The 23,041-nt window shown below is 43.0% G+C and overlaps 1 protein-coding gene across 2 annotated transcripts; it reads left to right on the top strand.

Annotated features, from left to right (window-relative positions):
* Window positions 1-256: 256 nt before the first annotated feature.
* Window positions 257-22,435, top strand: RAB43 (RAB43, member RAS oncogene family). Of its 2 annotated transcripts, XM_031956611.1 has the most exons (4): window positions 257-358; window positions 708-1,083; window positions 16,221-16,404; window positions 17,609-22,435. In XM_031956611.1, exons 2-4 carry the CDS (start codon window positions 880-882, stop codon window positions 17,857-17,859), a joined length of 639 nt encoding a protein of 212 aa, XP_031812471.1. In that variant the 5' UTR covers window positions 257-358; window positions 708-879; the 3' UTR covers window positions 17,860-22,435. The 2 variants fall into 2 exon arrangements, with proteins under 2 accessions (XP_031812471.1, XP_023354017.1); XM_023498249.2 differs by lacking the exon at window positions 257-358 and having other exon boundaries at window positions 643-1,083.
* The last annotated feature ends 606 nt before the right edge of the window (window positions 22,436-23,041 follow it).

Genomic DNA, 23,041 nt, shown 5'->3' with positions numbered 1-23,041 from the left:
TGATGCAGAAAGGGCCTCTTGGTGCAGAGGAGCAGCGGGGACGGTGGAAGGTGGGTTGGAGTCCCGTGGAATAGGAAAGGGAACAGCAAATAGCCGAACGGTGGGGTGAGGGGCCGGGGCTCGCTAGGGACCGTACTACGCCGCCAGACGCTGGGAAGCGAAGGATGAAGGCGGGCTAAGGGGCAGGGGGCGGGGCAGACGGATGGGATGAGGGAGGGACTAGAGGGTAGTGAGAGGAGGACCGAGGGGCAGGGACTCGACTAGGGTGGGGTACTTCCCGGCCAGAGGAGGGGGAGTCCAGCCGATCTGGCCGGTGGGAGGCGGGGAAGCTGACCGGGAGGACTCCGAGTGGGGAGAGGTGATGCTGGGCGCCGCGCTAGGACCAGATTAGCGAGGGAAAGTAGAATTGTGGGGGTGGGGCTGGATTGGGGGGAGCCGGACTTGGGCTAGGGGCGGGGCTGAGGGCTGGACAGGCTGGGCCCGGAGGGGATGAGGGCGGTGTTCAGCAGGGAGGAGAAGGGGCGGGGCCAGGGATGATGCTCCGGACCCGGACGGAGGAGCCGGCGCTGCTGTGGGCCGGGCTGCCGGAGGGGCGGTGGGGGGGTGGCACTGAGACGGGGCGGGCAGGAGGCGGTGCTCTCGGGGCCGGGATGTACTAAGGGCCGAGCCTGGCAGCGGGCGGCAGTTCCGTGGTGTCTGTTCCGCAGGTGCAGCAGCAGCAGCCTCAGCAGCGACGGCTCCACGTCGTAGGGAGGAGGAGCAGAAGGAGGGAAAGCGGCGGAGAGGACCGGCCGGGCGCAGTCCGTGCGCGGGGACCTTGGCCTTCCTGCGCCCATCTCCGCCGCCTGCAGTGCCCTCCTGCCTCCCGGCGTCGGAGCCATGGCGGGGCCAGGCCCGGGCCCAGGGGAGCCCAACGAGCAGTACGATTTCCTGTTCAAGTTGGTGCTTGTGGGGGACGCGAGCGTGGGCAAGACGTGCGTGGTTCAGCGCTTCAAGACGGGCAGTTTCTCGGAGCGTCAGGGCAGCACCATCGGTGTGGACTTCACAATGAAGACGCTGGAGATTCAAGGGAAGCGAGTTAAGGTGGGTCCGGCCGGGACGGGAAGCTGGGGCGCAGTTTGCTCCCTCGGGAAGGGATTGTACACCCGGACGGCCCGTGGGTCTTGGGTTCTGGGCAGGGAGGAGCGAGTTTCTGATGGCCCTGGAGCTCTCCTATGCCCAATCCTCCAGAGCGAGTCTGGCCTTCGGGAAGGGTGAGGGGTGTGTTTTAGTCCTGGTGCCCTGGGCATCGGGGATGGCAAGAGGGGGCAGAGCTGTGCCTCCTGCTCCCTCCAGGGACCTCTCTGTTCCGTTCCCACCTCTTGGCCTGAACGTGCCCTAGGCCTTGATCAGCGTTTCCGATGCTGCTGGGTGCCTTTGCCCTAACTTTTCTCCCCCGAAGGGGAAAGGGCGGAAAAAAGTTGGGCTGAAGTTTAAGTTTCATTTCGAGGTGGTTTTCTTTGTTATAGTCGAGTCCTGTTTGGCTCCGCTGGGCCACCCCCTCCTCCACCTTCTTGTCACTGCAAGCTTGCGCCTTTGAGGTTAATTTGGAGTTTGCTCTCCTTCGTCGCCGACCTGTCTGTTCCTTCCTTGGTGTTCCCTGGACCCCTGGGAGCTGGCCGGATCTCCGAAACTAGGAAACTGACCCAGAATAAAATCCCCAGCCTTCCTCCACCTCCCACCCTTTTTCACTCTGTCCAAAAAGGAAGGGGGGGGGTGCTTTTCACAGGATGAGGGGTGAGCTGGAAATAAACTCGGTCACGAAATCTGCCTAGGGATAGAAACTGCTGGCAAGCTGGTCTGGGACCTAGACAGAAGCTTCTTTAGGCTATAGGTGGTGGAAGTGCTGTAAGGAAGTCCACACCCTCCCCACCCTTTGGCCCCCCTGGAGTCCTAGAGGGAGATGGGTGGGCAGGTCTCGTAAACACTGACCCTAGTGCAGATGCTCAGGAATTTTTACGTAGAGGGGAAAGTCTGGAAATCCCTGGAGGATGGGAATGAAATTTAGCAATAAATTATAGCAATATTTAGCAATTATAATGTATATAATCAAAAACTTAGCAATATTTAAAACAGGGTAGTATGGAACAGTGGAAGGGGCTCTTAGTTGTGGACTTTTGTTGTGGACCTTGGACTGTACACAATCCTTTCTAATACTTTCCTCACCTGTAAAATAGACATTAGACTAAACAAAGACTTAAAAGTTAGACTAGAAACTCTTCCTACTACGAGAAAGTCTTTGTTTAAACATGTTAATGTGACCAATTAAAATTAGACCTCAATTACCCTCAAAGTAAGGTCAGAAAACAACTCTGCAGCAAGTGGAAGCAATTTGGGTCCCTCTGTAACATTTCATTCCCTTGGGGTTTTCTAGTTTTCTTTTCTGTTAGTGTACACTTTCTGATGGCTTATTCTCCCCATTTGATGGATTAAGAAACTGAGGTTCTGAGAGATTGATTTGTATTCTTAGCACCTGGCAGAGAATAGGTGCTTCACAATCTTGATTTTGTTTTTTTGTTTTTGATGTTTGTTTTGATTTTGTTTTTACTTTTTTGTTTCTTGGAAAAAGTGAAGATGTCTGCCTTTCCCCCTTATAGAAATTTTGATTAAACGTGTAAGTCAATAGTGACCATAGTGTTAGGAACATTGTTGTACTGACAAGTCACAGAAGTAGAAGATACTGTTCTTGTTTCAAGGAATCCACAATCTTTTTTGTGTTTAGTTGGGGGAGGGGGTGGAGAGACGGCTATAGAAAACTGCTGAGTAACTTTAAGAAGTGATTTGTGACTTAACTCTTGGAACAGGTGGCCCATGCAGGTGTTTTGGATGTGGGTGTGGGAGGGGGCGGTGCTTTAGGGTAGGTGGATATTTTTGTGGGTGATGCCAGCTGGTGGAGGGGGGAGGAGTGAAGTTAAAAATACAGGTATAAATAGTGGTGGTTTCCATCTCCCAGACTGCCTGCTCAGCAAGCATCCCTAGTGACCTCATGAGACTGTATACCACATTTGTGGTTGGTTGGAATCTGTGGTGTGGTTGTTTACCTGTCAGTGATAACAACCTGTACTTAAGAGGGGAGCTCTTGGTGTACTATGTATGCCCCAGAGCACAAGTTAATGTAAGTAAGTGGTTAGTTATTTCTGGCTTGAAATTGTCCTTTTAAGGTACCTGTGGACAGCCTGAGAAAACCTAGATCACTGGGGAATAGGTAAGATCTTTTGCCATTCATTGTGAAATTTCTGATAATAGTTAATAAGAATGTCTCATGAGAGACTTCACGTTGAACATCAATACCAGGAAACTTGCTTAGTAACTATTACTAAAATTTTAGGTAGCAAAGCATACAAGTCTTTAGTTGTATCTCATGCATTCTTCCTATTACCTACAGTCCTCAGTGGAAAGAACTCAATTTTGAATTCCAATCCTTCCCCATTTGCTCTATGGTCAGTCCAAGTTTCTTTATTTCTCATACTTTTAGTTACAGGACTTATAAAAGTCTTGCCTGAGACATTGGAAGTGTGACCTTGGCCATGTCACTTAACTCGCAACCATCCATGTTTTGTACATGAAAAAATGGGGGGGGGGGGGCCAGAGGTGTGAGGAGACTGACTTACCTGCCCTAGGCTACCTGAATTAATAGGAATGGAGAGTATTTTAGGAAGAGCCTTGCACTGAATCTTCTTAACTCTAGACAAGTTATGTCAGAACTCTTAGTGAGGTAGAAGTTGCCAGTTCTAGTGTTCTGTAATGGCAACCTCTGTCCTCAAGTGAAGCAAATTTTCTATTCTCACAAGAAAAAGTCAGAACTTATTGTCATACTGACTCCTTGGGTCAGTATGATATTCAATGCTTCCTTGACCTTTTACAATAAGCCTTCCTGTTGGCAATCGGTAACCCTGAGACATGGCAAATTCCAGGATCCTGAACCAACAACCTTTAAACTTAGACCAGAAGTCGGAAAAGTGGGTTAAAGTTCTAGCTTGGTGACTAACTAGATATAACTTTGGGCATATCACCTGACTTACTTGCAGACCAAATAAATGAGTTTTGGACGAGATTATCCTTGAATTGCATTTAAAGTCGGGAAAGGAATATAGAAGGGGACTGTAAATCAACATGTGCTATGTTCACTTTTCTTTTCCATCAGTTTTCCTTTTTCTGACTTTTTCCCACTCCCAACATGATTTATAGGGAAGTGAAATGTACATGATTGACCAAAAATTTTTTCTATCTGTAACTGTTTTTTAGAAGTCGGGAAAATAGATTAAATAAGAAGCTTTTCATCAAAAGTTGAAAAAGGGGGAACTTTTATCTATTCCTGGGAATTGAGTGAATAAAATGCTGGTACAAATGCAAGTTAGAGTAGGTCAGTCTCCAACTTTTATATGTAGAATTGGCTAGTTTTGGCCTGATAGAAGAGGACTGCTTAATTTTGATTTGGCAGAAAACACTTATGTGCTAAGGTGAATTGTGAGTTTGCTTCCTCATGGTGCATTGTGGGAGAATCGGATCATCCCCTGAAATGCAGTTCTCAATCCCCCAGGCTGCTCCTTGACCTGTTATCTGCAAGAGCAGAGGGCTGTGGTATACAAACATTTTCTGAAAGCACAAGACAACCATCTAATACATCAAACGAAGAATCTTGGTAGATCATAACTCCTACTTCACCAACCACAAGTTAACCTCATTTTGGGGAAATTTTGTCATCTTTCTGAGGAGGCCTTTAGTTTTAAGGGGATATTCACTCAAGCTCTTCCTGTGCGAAATGTTTGCCCAATTTTTATCTCTTGGGGGGAGGGGGCTGTTAGGTCAAAGATACTGTGTAGATTTTTTAAATTGCCAGTACTTTTAAAATTTTTTAAATTGCCAGTGATTTTATTGTGACATTTCCATTTATTAAATTTTGATTGGGGTTTGTCTTGACTTGAATAAGAGGTGAAAAATTGGAACAAGAGGTTTGGCAATTGTTAATGCTGTAAAGTTACCCATGCATATATCCTGTAAATAAAAGGCTATTAAATAAAAAAAAAAAAGAAAAAGAAAATATACATAGATAAGAGATTCTAGGGTGATGTGGGCTGGGGTTTATAAATCATTTAATTGTCTACCTCATCTGCAAAAATAAGCCATGCTTTGGGGCACATGGTAAGGGAAAACTAAACATTTGATATGCATGCCCAGCCAGGCAGGAGAAATTATGGGCAGTTACCCAAGTCTTGTCATTTAGTCTGCTGAGCTTTAAAATGAGTGACCTATTGGATGTTGGATAATGACATGAAATCCATGTCTTGAATGGGCTTAAATTCAAACCAATCGATTTAAAACATACAGTGTCGCCCCCCCCACACACAATTCAACTAGACTGACGAAATGGTGTGGGGTAATGAATAACAAGTTTGAATTCAATCTATTTCATGACTGCTTCTCAGTAACCCCATGCAATTTTCTTTCCTAGTCTGATCTTGTTTTTAAAATGGCATTTCCAAAATAATTGGTTTTCTTTACAGTTCATATTATGCATTTATTTTGTGCATTACTCATTTCTTAGAAGGGGTCCATAAGCTTTCTCAGATGGGCTCAAGGAGTTGACTCAGATTTAAGGACCCCTGAGTTATGTTGGCAGGTAGCACTGAGTTTTACCAAGTCCAGCAGAGTGTCTATACTTGACAACAACTCCCACCAGATCTTTGATTTTATGGGTATCAGGACCTTATGTTTAGATGCTGAGTGAGGATTTCTGAGGATTCAAGTATGGGATTTGAATCCAAGTATTTGACTTGGAGGTGGGGTGGGATGGGGTATGGAAAGGAATAGATACATAGGTACATAGGAATAGATACATAGGTGTATTTTTACAAATCTCAAGCAACCTTCATTATATATAGCTATCATTGTCACATTTCAGTATAGGAAATAAAGGGAAATTATGCTTCCCTGGGTCACAGCGAGTAAATTTATGAAACCAGATTTGAATTAGATTACAGGGGGGAAATCTCCTGTAGCCAAGCTACCAGTCCCACAGACCCCTCTTTGGATGCAGCCGTTATTATGCCAGATTAATGGCATAAGTCCTTCAAAGCCTGTCTGAGACCAGGATCAGAAAATGAGATGATCTGAAGGGAACTTTGTTCCTTTTTTTTTTTTTTTCAAATTCAGACCCCAAAGAATACTCTCACATTGCACCGCTCCAGTGCCTCCTAAGATGCATTGGGGAAATGACCAGGCTGAAGTAAACTCAAACCTTGTTATTACGCTTAAGTACTAGGACAACCAGAGCCAAGGCTTACTAGCAAAGAGTTTTAAATGGGACTAGTTCCTCTTTTGTTAATCTAGGGCAATCTATTTTTGTAGGAATTCCTCCATTACTAGTCCAGTTAGTGAATAGATAAGAATTTAATAAGAGGTATATGCTGAATGCATGAGAGTTTTTCCAGTCTTGTCCATTGAGGGTATTTTTTTTTTTAATAGCCTTTTTAATAGCCTTTTATTTACAGGATATATGCATGGGTAATTTTACAGCATTAACAAATGCCAAACCTCTTGTTCCAATTTTTCACCTCTTACCCCCCCACCCCTCCCCTAGATGGTAGGATGACCAGTAGATCAAAAAAAATGCATGTGTGCATAAATATAGGGATTGGGAATTCAATGTAATGGTTTTTAGTCATCTCCCAAAGTTCTTTCTCTGGGTGTAGTTGGTTCAGTTCATTACTGCTCCATTGGAAATGATTTGGTTGATCTCGTTGCTGAGGATGGCCAGGTCCATCAGAACTGGTCATCATATAGTATTGTTGTTGAAGTATATAATGATCTCTTGGCCCTGCTCATTTCACTCAGCATCAGTTCGTGTAAGTCTCTCCAGGCCTTTCTGAAATCATCCTGTTGGTCATTTCTTACAGAACAGTAATATTCTATAATATTCATATACCACAATTTATTCAGCCATTCTCCAACTGATGGACATCCATTCATTTTCCAGTTTCTAGCCACTACAAAAAGGGCTGCCACAAACATTTTGGCACATACAGGTCCCTTTCCCTTCTTTAGTATCTCCTTGGGGTATAATCGCAGTAGTAACACTGCTGGATCAAAGGGTATGCACAGTTTGATAACTTTTTGAGCATAGTTCCAAACTTCTCTCCAGAATGGTTGGATACGTTCACAACTCCACCAACAATGCATCAATGTCCCAGTTTTCCCGTATCCCCTCCAATAATCATTATTTTTTCCTGTCATCTTAGCCAATCTGACAGGTGTGTAGTGGTATCTTAAGAGTTGTCTTAATTTGCATTTCTCTGACTTGGAGCATCTTTTCATATGACTAGAAATAGTTTCTTCATCTGAGAATTGTCTGTTCATATCCTTTGACCATTTTTCAATTGGAGAATGGCTTGATTTTTTTATAAATTAGAGTTAATTCTCTATATATTTTGGAAATGAGGCCTTTATCAGAACCTTTGACTGTAAAAATATTTTCCCAGTTTATTGCTTCCCTTCCCATTTTCAAGAAATTTAGGGTTTAGACTAGTGGATTCTGGTCATCTCATGAGATTATCAATAACATTATATGAGGTGGGATTTTTTGAATGATTTTTCCCAAATCATATTTTCCTTCTAAAAACAAACCAAACTATTAAAGGAAACTGTTGCAGAACAAAGGAATTGGCCAAATAAATGGAGTGACAACAGGCAAGATTTAAATGCACTTTTATTTATAACATTCTTAGTGCAGTCAGGAAATATTCAGGAAATGAGATTTAACTTGCATTTTTGAAACCATTTTACATTTCATAGTGAAAGGCAGGGTAGTGCCGAGAACATCCGAGTCAGGAATAGCTGGGTTAAGACCTACTCACAGCACATGTGTGACCACAGACAAGTTGGCTAACTTTTTAGTGCCTTGGACATCCCTTGTTGTCACCTAAATGGCTCTATTCAAGGGAGGCTGCCAAATTGAATTCCTGCATTGACTCAGAAAACTGGCTGCCCAGAGGTCCAGATGGTCTCCCAGATGATCTGCACATGCCCTGGATGGGGCAGAAAAGGGTAAGGGCTCCTACATTAAGATTGACAAATCGGGTCAAGCATATATTTGCTTGAATCTCCAGAGGAGACAAATTTTAAGCAGCATTTGGATAACATCACTATTGAAACAGTTTAGCTTCCCAAGATTTCAGGGTCCCAGAGTCCCAAGTACAAGCCAGTAAATATTTAGAATTATATTCTGTCTTTACAGTAAGAATTTTTTGTTGGTATGTGACTTACCTGTGACCAGCTTTCTAACCCTTCTGAAGTAAGGAAATTTGAAATAGGGGGTTTGGGGGGGGGAGAAAATGGGCTATTAAATCCCCTCCCAGATCTAAATCTGTGGTCCAGTGAGCCTCGCATCTTTGAGGGTTGTGGGCCAAAAAAATCAACTTACACCTTTGGTAATCCTCAACTTGGCTGGACTGGTCCAGGGCTTCCTGGCACGATGTCTGGGCCCTATTGAGTCTTTGGGGAATGATAGGACTTAGTCTTATGGAATCTACTCTTTATGGAATCTGCTCTTCTTTATGGAATACTAGTAATATAGTATTATAGTAATATAGTATTAATATATAATATGATTCTTCATTCTAGCAAATTCTAGCAAATTTATTTAAAATAACAATGTTATTAATGTTTTAGGTGAATTGACATGAGCGTTCTCCCTAAAACCCAGAATTCCTAATTGTTCAGTTTTCATTCGTATCCAAATTATTGTTACTTAGGTTTTCTTGGCAGATATATTATAGTAACTTGCTATGTCTTTCACCATCTCATTTTACAGATAACGAAACTGAGACAAACAAGTTCCTTGCCCAGGATCATACATCTAGTGTCTGAGGCCAGATTTGACCCGAGTTGACTTGATTTCAGTTCAGGCTCTATTCATTGGGGCACCTAGCTGCCCCTTTAAAGTTTATATGGTAACATTTTTGTTATTTTAATTTAATGGCATAATAAGTCCTTTTAATTTTTAATTGTTAGATAACATTGCATCTTTGACAGCATCAATAGACATTCATTCAGTGCCAGAGGAAAATGGCTCTCCAGACAAGTGATTTTTTTAAACTGTATTTTTGCTTTAATTCCCATGGGTGAAGGGGCTAAACTCTTAGCCCAAAAGCTTAGTATCACTGTACTTTTGTCATTTTCCATTCTCATTTCTTCCGTTTTCTGTTTCATTTTGCAAATTGGCTCGGTCTCTTTGGAAATATGCAATTAAAAGCAATGTTTAGTCATTTGGTAGACTTTGAATCTCTATAGGAGCATTTTGCTAATATTTTATTTGATCCTCGCAATCACAATGAGGAAACTGAGGCAGAAATTTAATAGTGACTGTTAACTGTCTCACCTCTCCCTCCACTACATTATTTGCTCTTGTATTTGCACCAGGCATTTGTTATACTGGTATGCACCCCTATCTCTGCTCGGTATCTCTGGATACTTTCAAGGCTCCCTCTTCGATTTCTTTCCTTGTATATATAGTACTATGTTGTAGTGATATATAATAGAACCTTAGACTGCATGGCTAAATACACATATTTAGCCATGAGATGTTGGCGCTTAAATTTTAGGAGAATCTGGTTTTCCAGGTTTAAATCTCAATCAAAAAGTATTATAAGTGCTTATTTGTTGTCGGGCATTGAGCTAAGTATGGGGACTAGAACTGTAAAAACCAGTTGACCAGTCTCTTCCCCCTCCCCCTTATTTGACCACTAGTAGAAATGAGGCTGAAGAAAAGAAAATTAATAATTAATAAAAAATTAATTAAAAAGAAAATTAATAATTAATAAATGACTTCCTGTAGGTAATACAGGAAGGCCAGAAGGCTCAAATTGGGGTTTCTAATTACAAATCCAGTGTTTCTTCCATTCTATATTGCTCTTAAGAATTTGAACCTTGACTCATGCTGCCCAATGAAGAGTACCTTAACATTGCCGACTCTTTCCCTAATGATAGAATAGCCTCTCCTCAGTAGATGATGAGCTTTAGAACCTTGGCTGGCTGCCTCAGTTTCCTCAGATTCCAGTAGCCTTTGTCGTTGGTCAGAAGCTGAACAAATAATGCCCACACAATGGACCCAATTCTTTGGGTTTGATCAGTCCATCCCTGGAGAAGTGAAATTGGACAGACTTGCACAAAAGGGTTGTGAGTAGACTCAGGTCACAGATGACACTCCCAATTCTGATTCATCTTGTCCTAGGAGGTGATGAAAAAATAGCAATTTCTATTTGGGTCAGCATGACCAGTTTTCACAAGGGTTGTCCTGGGAACAGTTTTCTGAGCTTCTCTGCTAGTTTGGAGAAGCAAGGAAATTTCCACTGTCCCTTTTACTGAGGGGAAAATGGTTCATCTAAAGCCTGCTCTTGTTTAGATGGAGGTGCTCAGCCAAAGTGCTATAATTGAACTGGTGATGTCCTGTTAACCTAATAAGCAAGGATAATTTTATACAGAAATAAGAATAGTACTCAGTGGGGACATGAAATCCCTAGAAAGCACTTCTTTGGCCTAACTGCTCTTGCCCCTGTTTTTTTTATCGGAAGTACTATCGCTTCAGCAGATACCCAAACACCAGTTAACACCTTAGTTATCCTTGGCCATTTATGGAAACGCAAAAGGAGAAAAGAAAAATCACTTATTGGCTGAACTCTGTAGATACTTGCCTAGGCAAGTATCTACAAGTAAGCCCTTCCGGCTTGGTTAAAATCTTTGGCTACTTTGGGAAAGTATCCTAGCTCACACGTATGGTAAGGTGAAAGGCCTATGCGAGGCTTTATTCAGACTCAAACCAGAAATGGACACACAGCTACTAAGTGTCTGAGATAGAATTTGTCTCGGAAGATAATGATAAGCATTTATTGACACATGGGTCCTAATCTCCATAGCCTGGGTGCATTGTGGACAGCTCCATTTCCAATTCTGGGAACATTAGCTTGTTAATATTTCTGTTAAATTCTGAGGACTGACTTCAGGGCAGGTGCTCTTATCTACTGTGCCACCTAGCTGACCACATTTCAAGAGGAATGAGTGTCTTTATTTTGAGTTGATTGGGTTGATCTCCTGGTGCTAAAGCCTCTACTTGGAATACTTCCAGGGAGAGCAAGCTCATTATCTTTAGAAGCAGCCTGCTCCATTGTTAGGCAGCAATAATGAAGTTCTTAACTAAGAAGAAATCTGCCTCCTTGTCCAGACATGACCAATTTTTGTGGCCCCATTTGAGGGGTTTTCTGGTTGAACTGGTGATGCAATTTCCTCCTGCAGCACATTTTACAGATGAGGAAACGGAGGCAAGAAGAGTTTCAAGTGACTTGCTGAGGGTCGTTTAGCTCATGTCTGAGGCTAGATTTTAACTTGGGAGGACGGTTTCCTGATTCCAGGCCCAGCACTACCTAGTACCATCCTCTTCCACATAACAGCCTTTCAGATAGTTCAGAACAGCTTTCATACTTTCATACACAATATTCTTGCCCTGAAACCAGTCTTGAGGTTTCTCTGCAATTCCAGATTGGCCTGGAGTGTAAATCTGAAGGAGACAAGTCCTTCCTGTGCCTCTCTTGACTAACTTCTGCTGAAGGGGAGGTAGAGTGGGAAATGGAATTGGTTCACTTCAAGTATCAAACTTCCTCCTTGGTGATCTGGACAATTTCCAAGGTGGCCTCCATCAAGGCCCTGAGATCCTTTTTTTTAATTTATGGAAGGTTTTGCCTTCCCAGATGTCGGTGACTCCAGGATTTTATCCTGAGGCTTTGTCATGAAAAAAACAGAAATTAGGCTGGTTTGCTAGCTGGAAGTTTATTAAACAAGCTTGCGTGTGGGAAGGGGGGGGGGGGTGGATAAATTTTATAATCCAAAGTCCGTGTTGATTCCCTTGGTTTGTTTAGATAAAGTAAGCAGAACTGTTCAAATAGGATGTGTGGAGGGAGGGGGAGTCCATGTGGCTGTTTAGACTTGGCTGTTTTAAGTAGTTTGAAGTCTATCATGTGATCCCAGTTTATTTGGAGATGGGGACGGGTAGTGACAGTTTCAGAAAAGATGGAAGCCTGAGGCATCAACTGTGGATTAATCAACCTTGAGTTTCCAAGAGCAGTTGGTAGGGTTTAGGAGTTAATGGGCAAAGGAACAGGAAAGATCCCATTCCTAAGAAAAGCAAAAGAATGTTTGCTCTCCACCCCTAATTTCATAATGTAGTCAATCAGTGCTCATTTGTGAATAAGAGATTGGTAGACCATAGGGATTGGTGTGGGATCCAAGAGTAGAGGTGGAACATCTGTAAAAAGAAGTCACTACAGACTTCTGGGAAGGATGCTCACCTGAGTGGGATAATGAGTGAAAAGTGGCAAGCATCTGACTTGACTTGCAGCAGCCCAGGATAATTTTGGGCTTTTGTGTTCTTGTCCTTTCTCTGCTGCTCCCTTTCTAATCAGTCTCATTAAACCCAAACTCTTTCCCCTGGACTGCTTTGAAGACTTAGTATCAGGTTTTGCTGCTTAATCAGAGGGCTGGGATTTCATATCTTAGAGCCCTAATAAGAATGGGGATCAAATTAAGTAGGTAATTTGACTAGTGGTGTGGTAAACCATGTGGGTCTGGGCTAGGAGGGGAGTGGCCAAGTAGCTTCCTCTTTTCCTTCCCCTTGTTTTTCATACTCTTAGGGTGGATGGTGGGAGTGTGTCGTAGTGAAATGATTGTGACTTGGTTTCCAAGTTTAGTTCTTGGAAAGCTTGGTGAGTAACATTCCTGCTATTGACTTTTACTGGCTTTCTTTATCTCTTCCATTACCAGAGTGCTGATTTGTAGATCTGAATTCTGGTGCCTTAGCCCACTGTTTTCCTCCTGCTGCCCTGAATATAGATTGGACAAAACCACCCACAAACTGAGCGTTGGAACAGACTTTCTCTTAGAGCAGCCATTGGTACTGGCTCTTAAAAAACTTCTGCCATCTGCCACATCTGTAAATGGACCACACTGTGATCCCACAGTGCTTTGATGGCAGTGTCGTCCACCATCTCGGCTTATAGGGCGGTCTGTCTATCCCTAAGAAGTTTATATTTAAGGGAGAACACAAAAATAGCCATACTGGGCCAACCTCCAAAACCATTTAGCCCAGGCTTTGTTTGGTCTCTGAGGACACCTTGGGTCATATTGGAAAATCCTGACTCTGCTCCTTGATGTCAGCCTTGGAGAGAATTCAGAACTTGGATCTTGTGGGACCTACCTGAGTGACAGCATGGATAAATTACTGCCCCCTTTGTGTCTGTTTCCCCTTTTAAAATAAGGGGAAATGGGCAAGGTGACCTGCATTAGCAATGACATGTCGTTGCTAATATTTTATACTTCTGTACACAACTTTAAGCACTTAAATCTATTTGCCTTGTTCATATTTTGAGATTTCCATTTTCAGCATTCAACTACATCCCAAGATACCAAGTTTACTCTTTTATAGTTTTGTTTTATTCATCTAAATTTATATCTTTTAACTAAAGTGAGTCTTGGGAGCTTTGAGTATACTTAGAAAAATATGGGCTAGGTAGCTAGGGGATACATGTGTTCTGTAAGTGATCCTTCTGCCCCTCAGATTGTGTGGCCTGACAGTGCTGGTGAGTGGATAGCAGGCATATAAATAGGATCATTGTGGGTCTCAAGGCATCATACCTGAATTAGATATATTTACTTCACCACAAGAACAAAAGATCTAGAAGCCGAAGGAACTTTAAATGGCCTGCCTTGGGTCACGTAGTTCTTAAGTCAGTGAGGTGGAATTTGAAATTCAGTCATCCTGGGTCCAGCACTGTCCCCTACAGCATTCTGCCTATCCACAAGTCCTCCCAGATCGGTTTGGAGAGGGGCATACTAGTCCTGAGGGAGAAAAAATTACTGAATGATGAAGTGTAGAGTCGAGATTGCATCATTCCTTCCAGCGTTACACACACAGCCAGGAACTGATCTAATCTTTTTAAACTGTAATTGTTGTGCTAGGTGATCATTAGGCATATAGAAAGAGAAAAGTGAGTGAGCCTGAGAGATCACGTAGCTCTCAACTTCTGTCAGTTAACTGAGCCCAAGTTTTCTCATCCATAAAATGGGTAGATTGTAAGGAAAGCTTTCTAAAGCATAGAAACACCATATAAGTTAGCTACTACTTCTGAAGATAAAATCTTCCAAAGAGAAAGAGAAAACATAATTGAGAGCTAAAATTGCTAGTTAACAGGCAACTTTATAACATAGGATGATAGAGGATTTTCCCTTCTCTTTAGCTGGAGAAGGGAAAGACGACACTACTTATACATTGTCACTGTGGTCACTATTTCCTTAATTGTGTTGAGAACTTGTGAACCAAGACCTGGGTTATGCCTCAAATGCCTTTGTGATATTGAACAAATCATTTATAAATTCTCTTGGGCTTTGGTTTCTTTATATAGATGAAGTCTATAGAAAATTGTATTATAAATTATGTTAGATTATAGAAAATTTAGAGGATTCTAAGGATTTTAACGGATTCTTGGATTTTAAAAACTGAATCATATATAAAAATATCTTGTAATCATCTTTTTAATTTGCTTACCGCCTAATAATACCAAGGGAGTGGAAGAAAATCACTTCTGGAAGGTCACAACAGAAGTGTAGAGTGGAGGAGGGACAGGGCAAGAGACTTGAAGAGCAGAGAAACTTTAATTTCAGTGCAAGACGAGCTTTAACATTCTGAACTGAACTCTCCTGGAAACCAAGGTACCTGATCCCAGTCTTGAGGGGTGAGCTAGTCAGACACACAAAGGGAAACTCTGGACTGGCAGGAGTTTCAAAAGTCTCAAGGTCTCAACTCCTGAATGCACCAAATAAAATATAGGATTAAAATGAAATGAAAACAAGCTAATTTAGTCCAATTCCCATGAGGAAACCAGAACAGGTGAAATTACTGCTGAAGGTCACATAATTAGTAATTTAGTACTTGGCAAAAGTTGTGGAAATGGTTCACTGGACCCTAGTCTGAGATCCTAGTTGGGTCTATATGTATATATAGTATATATAGTATATAGTAAAGGGGGTGTAAACATTCCTGTATTGACCGTATCCAAATATCTACACTCTGACCTGTGTTAGGAGGTGAGTAAGTAGCATGTTACTTGTTGCATTAATGTCTTTCAAAGTTACAATGTTGTTGAGCAAATTATTTTGGCTCTATCAGATGCATTTCACTTCCAACCAGTTCATAGAAGTTTTCCTATGGTGAGACTTGAGCGTGGGATGCTTCTCACACAAGCTGCCTCCCTTTCCTTCATAAGGAAGCAAATTTCCTTCATAAGAGGAACATACGGCTTAACCTTTCCCTTCTAACTTCCTAGAGAAAGGAAGAGATAGAACTAGGCTTCCTCATAATTCCTACTGCACAGTAGTATCCCATTACCACCATGTAGCAGAATTTGTTCGGCTCTTCCCTCAACCTCTTTCCAAAAGGATCATCTTTTCACCAGTGTTTTTGTAGGCTTGCCGCAACTGATAGCACTTGGCTAAGGAAGAGTGATTGGTTATAATTTCCTTGTTCTACATGCCCCATCTTCTGGAGTTGCCCATAGCAACATTAGAAACAGAAGTGGAGGTGGTGTGCATAGGGGCAACACAGTTACTTCCCTGAGGAAAATTTATGTCTGTGGTGGGTAGATGATGCCTTCTGTCTCCCCCCAATTATCTTCTGGATGTTCTTCATGGGTCAAGTGATGGACTTTAGAATTGCTCTTTGTCTTCTGAGTAGGGGGGTTTAGAGACAGTTCTGGTTCTGTGAAGTAAATGGGGTTTATTTTAGTTTGTGAACTAGTGGTATAGAGCAATGATGCCTTAGAACAGGGGGCAGCTGGGTGGGGGGGGCTTGTGCTGGCTTCCATGAAAATCCAGATCCTAGGATCTTGGCTCAGGGACCACTCCGAAGGCTGCCTGGGGTAAACAGGAGTGTCTACTGCCTCCATTGCATGCTGGCCCTGTGGGCCAGGAGTACTTGCCCACCTGGTGACCAGCTTCTAGACCTCCTTGCTGCCAGCAGGCTCCTACCCTAAGGTTGGGCTAGTCAAGGGCAGCACCATCCATCAAGGGGTCCTGCCCTTTACTTGTCATTATCTCCCTTGGTTTTATCTGATTCTCACCCGACCTTTCTCCCCTTCATATAGCTACAAATCTGGGACACCGCTGGACAGGAGCGTTTCCGCACTATCACCCAGAGCTATTACCGAAGCGCCAATGGAGCCATCCTTGCATATGACATAACCAAAAAGAACTCCTTCCTCTCTATGCCTCACTGGATTGAGGAGGTCAGAAAGTACGCAGGGTCCAGTATAGTCCAATTGCTGATTGGTGAGTTTTCTTTCCTCTGATTTCTGGCAGTCCAATCAATTCAGAATTTATTAAACCTTATCCCCAGTGAGAATTTGGGGGAGAGCCATAATTTGAACCCATAGCTTGCCAACAATTGAAACAAACCCCTACTATGAGATGTTGATCAGTCTAAGGAGAAAAACTTCAGTCATTTCCTGACTCCACATTCAATCAATTTAAGCACTTCTGATTTATCTCGCCATTCCTGTCTCATTTCCTTTAGTCACAATCTTGTGGGATGCTTGAGGACAAGCCAGTATTTTAGAGTTCCCTCAATGTCCTGCAACTCTTCAAACCTCTTTAATCATTTTTATCCCTCTCATCTCGGGAATATTTATACATCTACCTGTCTTTCAATTATACTTTGAGAATCCCCAAGTTTCTCTTCGTTCAGAACTTTGTCCTATCAATCATACCCATGTGATATCTCTAATCTTTCCCTTGGTCCATATACATATGTTTACAACCATGCTTGGCTCTCAAATCCTTTGACGCTTCTGTCCCATCAAATTCCCATCTGCTCTTTCCTTCTCCCATATTCTTGAGTGAGGGGAAAGGACAGCTTGGAAGAGCATCCATAAATGCTACCCTGGCTTGTTACCCACTTCTCCATCAATCCCTTATTTGCCTTCTGACACTACTGTAACTGTATTCTCCCTCTTGGCTTAAGGCATTTTGTCTTATCTCGCCTGCACAAATGGTTAGTTTTTCCATTTCATATGAATCACATCTCCTCCGGCTGAATAAGGTCCATGACCTCAGGGACCCTAGCACCTAGCACAGTGCTTAACTGGGAGCCAGTAATTATAATCTGATTAAGGGTGTAGTGAAAATAGAAGGTGGAGGTGGACCGTATTGTGGAGATGGGCTGTCTGATGGATGAATGAGTGAGTGAATAAGCACTGCCCTTTAGGAAGTAATTAATTGGGCCTAGGAGGAATAGCAGTGTTGAGTTTGGAGGGTTTAATTGTGGGATTAGGGGAATAATGTTATACATAATTTTATTATATACTATATATTATATTTATAATATAATATATAATTACTTAATTATATATTATATATTTTATTACATACAGAATTCCTGTCCAGGGAATTTTGTGCTTTGTTTGCCTCCTTACTCAATTTCTTCCCTGACCTTCCCCTTTTGTCTTGACTGACATGCACTGCCTTCTTCCTGCAGGAAACAAGTCGGACCTAAGCGACCTTCGGGAAGTCCAGTTGAGTGAAGCCCAGCTCCTGGCCGACCGTTACGAAATCCTCTGCGCCATCGAAACGTCTGCCAAAGACTCCAGCAACGTGGAGGAGGCCTTTGTGAAGGTGGCCACCGAGCTCATGATGAGACACGGGGGCCCCGTCTTCAATGAGAAGAACACTGGCAACATCAAACTGGACAGCAAGGAGGTGTTGGAAGGCTGGGGCTGTGGCTGCTGATGGCAGCAGGAACAGGCGGTGGGCACTGGGGGAATGTGACAGTGCTAATACCCTAGTTTCCTTTAATTTAATGCTAAGTATTTGTAATTGCAATAACTTCTACCCCAAAATGGGGGACCAACAATTCTGTAGCAGTAAGAGCAGTAATGATTGTGCTTTGCTGATTTTTTTTCCTCAATTAAAGGGACATAGAAAAGGTAACTGGGTCTACTGGTATGGCCATAAGGGGGAAGTTCTCCAGGAAGGATTAGGGGGAGGGGGTTAACTTAGTCCTTTGCCATCTTGTAGAGCAAAGGAGACAAGTAGCCTTATTGATTCAATGACTTTGGAGTAGATGCAGGGAGGAGGAAGGGAGGGCAAGATTTTCTCCCCTTAGAATCATTTGAGATACAAGTAGTTTCTATCCAGCCCTAGCATCCTTTGTCTATGTCCCTTTAAATCCTTTGCGTTGCAGGAGCCATCCAAGCTCCTAAGTTAGCTGGTGGGGCAAGAGGAGAGGATTGTCCTCGGCTCTGAAAGGGAATTGATACCCACTGAGATGAGGTACAGCTATCCCCTGCCAATCCTGGTTTCTGTCATTCTGATTATCCAGATATTTTTATTTTAGGTTAATGGCCCACAAGTGAGTTTAAATGGGAAGTCCCCTCACTTTTTACCCTATATACTATTTTGATCGGTGATTTCCCAAGCGACTTCAGGTTTGTTTTTGTGGCCCGAGAAGCAATCTCCCCTTTCCAGGGACACCTTGTGTAAACAGAATTGGATGAGCAGGGTGTGGTGAGGGCCATCTTGGCACCCATCAGCTTAGCTCAGACTCCCCTCTTCCTGAGTGGGGAACCGCTGGGAAGAGACCTGCCTTGTTCTAGCTTAGAAAGCTTTGCTCTTCCAGTTCTAAAAAACCCCTTTTCTTCCTGCCCCAGTGGTTTTTAAAGGTAAAAAAAAAAAAAGTAAAAAAAGTAAATTTTAAGGTAATTAAATGTAATTCAACAGTTCAAGCCTTTTGAGGAGCAGGTAGGGAGGGTGGGTAGACAGTCATGAGTGTTCTTTCTCAGTGGAAACTAATGCCTGAGAAGGCATACAATTTTTAGAATTGAAAATAGAAAGTGAAAAGCACAAGGGGGATACAGGGTTCTTCCAATCTTCTTTTCACTCATGATTAGGGTAGCAAAGAACAGTTATCTTGAGGTCCAGAGATTTGACTTGCTTTTGAACATTTTTTCCATTCAGATCAGTTCCCTACAGCTCATCACACAGGAAAGAGATAGGGCCAAAGTTGGCATCCAGCCATACCAGCTTCCTCTATCTGGTTTCTAACAAGGTAGGCCCAGAAATTCCCCTCTGCTTCTTTGAAACATTAGCATTTCCTCCAGACATCTGCTAAAACAATATTGAAGAATTTAGGGTTCTCCAAGTGGAAAAATGATTAAAAACAAAAACCCCTCTTTGTAGAATTTGAACTTTGCTCTTCCAAATACCATGAACCCCAAGTAGCAGCATTGAAGCTGTCTGGGCATCCTCACAAGCCTACTTGTGTCATTGAGACCTGGACAGAAATGGCCAAATTATGGGCTGCTAATAGACACAGGCTGTCAGCAAATTGTTTGTCCCTCTCTGGCATGTCAACAGTGACCTGTCCATCACTGCCTCCTCTGACTTTGAAACTTGCCTGCCTCTTCCCTCAGGACCCTACTGTTTTTAACTTTTAATACTGTGAGGTTGATGGAACATGTGCTGTATATTCATTTCTGAAGAGCACATTCTCAGGGGCCCTATTTTTGTTGCCCCACTGTCTTCCTAATAATACAGGCAGCTTTGTGTCCTCGGATCCTTTCTTTGGATTTCAGGTTATGAATTCCTCACATTCATCCCTTGAAGGAGGTGGCTTCTGGGACCTGCTGTTCCTCTCCATTTCAGCGTTAGCCCTGGGGATGGGTGGCTGCAGATACTGCTGCCCCATTCCAGCTACTTTCTGCAAAGTAATGTTGAACCCAGGTGGAGTTCTGATAGTTTGCCTAGGGAAGGAGATCTTTTAAAAGCTGCCAATAGGAGATCCAGGGGCCTGAGATCTCGATTTTGCCAGGATCTACTGCCAAATTCTGCTAAATCGCCATGATTCTGAGGGTGGCTGTGGGTTAATTGCCTCTTCATGATGGGGGAAGCATGATGGGGGGATGTTGTTCCCCAACAAAGGTGCCTGATATGCAGTGCACAGAAGCCACCTGTCGTACCCAGTACAAAAGCAAGTAGCTAGACCCTAGTTCTCCAAGGTGCATCTGAGGTTTGGAAGAGGTTCCTTTTCAATAAGTCAAGGCGGGGGGAAGAAAGGGCTTCATTCTGATCCTGCTATACACTCCCCCATCCTTGGGTCTTGGGAAGGAAACCACCCAACATCACTATTTGGATCCAGATCTTTCTCACCTCACAAGGTTATTGTGAAGAAAGGGCTTCTTTCTACTGACTTTTCTAACTGACATAATCCAAAATGTGGGACCAATGGTTTTTCCTTAGCATAATGATGGCTATTTCCCCCAAGATATCACTGTTACTCAAGACCATCCACTGTAGAATTCCCAGTGCACAAACTGGCTGTCAGCCCACAGCCAGAAGCTTGCTTTCTTATTCTGTTTCTCACCCTCCCAACTGCCAAGTTAGTTGACAGCATTTTGTGCTTGGGCTGAAAAAAGGGCTTTGGTTAAAAATGTGTGCCTTGATCACAAGACCATTGTCTAGGACAGGTTCTCTTGTAAAAGAAGGAAACTCCTGGTATCTATTGTGGCTTGCTGTTCTAAACTAAATCCAAAAGCAAAGCCTCTTCCTCTATTTCTCTTGACATTGTGTCTTTTCAGCCACTCATGTTGGTTAAAAATTAAGGCCAGTTTCTCCTGTTTGTCTCTGTGGCACAAATTACCCTTCTACCACTTTCTTGCTTCCCAAATCCAGTCTTTTTATTTAAAAAAGCAAAAAAAAAAAACCATCAGGGCCATCCCAAACCCTTACTGGAATAAACCCCCTTTGACTAAAGGAAGGCCTGCCCTACTACAGGCTTTGGATGACCTCAAGCCTGGAATACAGTAATATCCCCTTCACTGTGCCTCTTGCCTCACCCCTGAAGCACACCACCATGTCAGATTTACCCAGATTTAGCTTGTGGCATTCCCTTTGATATTCGCCTTTGCCTGATGAGTAAATACCAAATTCAGCCTTTCATTATTTTCCAGTCCTTTCCCAGAACTTTTCCTGACCTTCTGGAAGCACCTGGAAGGTGCTCTGGAGTGTCACAGCCACTGTTCATCTATCGAGATCCTAGCCACCCTGTAAAGCCTCAACCAAGCTTGAGCCACCCTCCCCTTACAGGCATCGAACGGTGATGGTCTGGGGTGGATGGTTGCCCTCTTGTAAGGGGATCCTGTCACCCTTGACATAGGGACTAGCACAGCCCCATTGGTAGGTTCTAAGGGTATTAAATGCAATATACAAATCTAAAAGGAAACCGTTTTCTTTCCACTTGAGCCTTTGGAAGAGCAATGAGATCTTGTTCTTTCACACTGCTGGGTAACTGGAGAATTTGGCCAAGGAGAACCCGAAATTTCTTAAATGTCCTTTCCTGAAACGCCTCCCCCACCTAGAGTGAGGAGAACCTGTTGTAATCTCTTCCTTGTTTACAAATTACCAAAGAGCAGGATGAGCTGCTCAGGCCCAGTGCAGCCAGCCAGGCAGTGGGGGAGGTTGGCTGTACTGGAAGCAAACAGCCCTAAGTGGACACTGGCTTCTGGGGGACGGGCTGGAAGCCAGGGCCTTGTACACCATGTTGGAGTGGAGAGGTGGGCTTGCCCCCTGATTTCCCAGGCTCTGAACCATCTTGGCCATCTGCTAAAATGGCTTGTCCAATGGCCTGGGTTTGCATGTTGTAATGAAAACTGGAAACAGATTTGGGCATTCTCTACTGAGGAGATGGGCATGAGGAATCATTCCAAGACTAGGATTTTTCATTTTTGTGAAACTGCCATCCTCCACGTAGGATGCCCTGAATCTAAGGGAGACTCATAAATGCCTCCAGACTGATAGGGGTCTGTCTGTTGCTCCCTCAAGGACAAAGTTGAGATCCAGCAAGGTTTCTGGATTGCTGATGTGTGTGTGGGAGGGAAGAAAGTTTTTAATTCATATTGAATTCAATTATTTCATATCCAAAATCTTCAGAGATGACAGTGTTGGGTGGCCACCTCTTGGGGTCTCCGTTTTCTGTCCCATTCTCTGTCCTATAGCTCCTCAGTCACTTTTCTCCTCAGGAGAACATGGGGAACCTTTTGCTTTTTTTTTGACTTGACCTACCTGGAAAAGGCCAAGGCAATTTGGAATGTGAGGCCTTGAGAGTGAACTTTGTATACTTTAGTCATTTTTTGATATTTTACCTTTCATCTATTTATGGATTTATAAACTTTATTAATAAAAATGTTTATTTTTAAAATATGAAACTGGCCTTTTGGAAAATTTTAGCAGAACCAGAAATGTTACACCATGTACGCCTGTACGCCATTAAACAGATTTCATTAAAAAAAGAAAGCAGACATGCACCAGACCTTTGTTTCTCCATCAGCGTTTCCTACTTTCATTAAGTAACCACATCCCCAGCCAGATCTTCATTTCCTGGCAGGTAGGAGAGTGTGTGTGTGTGTGTGTGTGTGTGTGTGTGTGTGTGTGCGCGTGCAAGTTTTATGGGCCTTTTCCCTCGGGAAACTAGTAAGCTTTTCCCCCCAAGATGTGGGAAACCCTTCTTAAAATTTGCAGTAGATCCTAGATTTCAGTAAGAATTGACTGAATTGACAGAATTTTCAAAATGGAAACCTTTGGATTTCCTCCATTTTAGAAGAAACAGCAGAAATGCTGGCTTGTCACTGACTTTAGAGGGCAGAAATGACCCTAGAACCCAGCTTCACTTCCTGAATTTCAATTTCTTTGCAGCCATAAACCAGACATGATTTGCTAAGAAAAGGATTGGATCCCCAGGTTCCATGTTTTTGTGCCAAAAAGTATAAAAGTATATAAAAAAAAAGTATAAAAGATGAGGCATTTTCTAATCTTCAATTTGCAAATGACACCCACAGAAATGGCCATACAATAAGGGGGAAAGTGTAGTGTCAAGCTATGTCAAGTGTATCCAAAAGCAAAGAAAGTTCTTGAGGAC

The sequence above is a fragment of the Sarcophilus harrisii genome, chromosome 1 (genome assembly GCF_902635505.1).
Source record: "Sarcophilus harrisii chromosome 1, mSarHar1.11, whole genome shotgun sequence".
NCBI classification, from domain to species: Eukaryota; Metazoa; Chordata; class Mammalia; order Dasyuromorphia; family Dasyuridae; genus Sarcophilus; species Sarcophilus harrisii.
Note: the sequence above shows the minus strand (reverse complement) of the source record. Positions and strands in the feature narration are given on the sequence as shown.

Excerpts from the sequence above, each read along its gene's own strand:
- RAB43 (XM_031956611.1), top strand. The coding sequence starts at position 880 with ATGGCGGGGCCAGGCCCGGGCCCAGGGGAGCCCAACGAGCAGTACGAT. Across the intron at positions 1,084-16,220 it reads TTCAAGGGAAGCGAGTTAAG|CTACAAATCTGGGACACCGC; the intron begins GTGGGTCCGGCC and ends CCCTTCATATAG. Across the intron at positions 16,405-17,608 it reads TATAGTCCAATTGCTGATTG|GAAACAAGTCGGACCTAAGC; the intron begins GTGAGTTTTCTT and ends TTCTTCCTGCAG.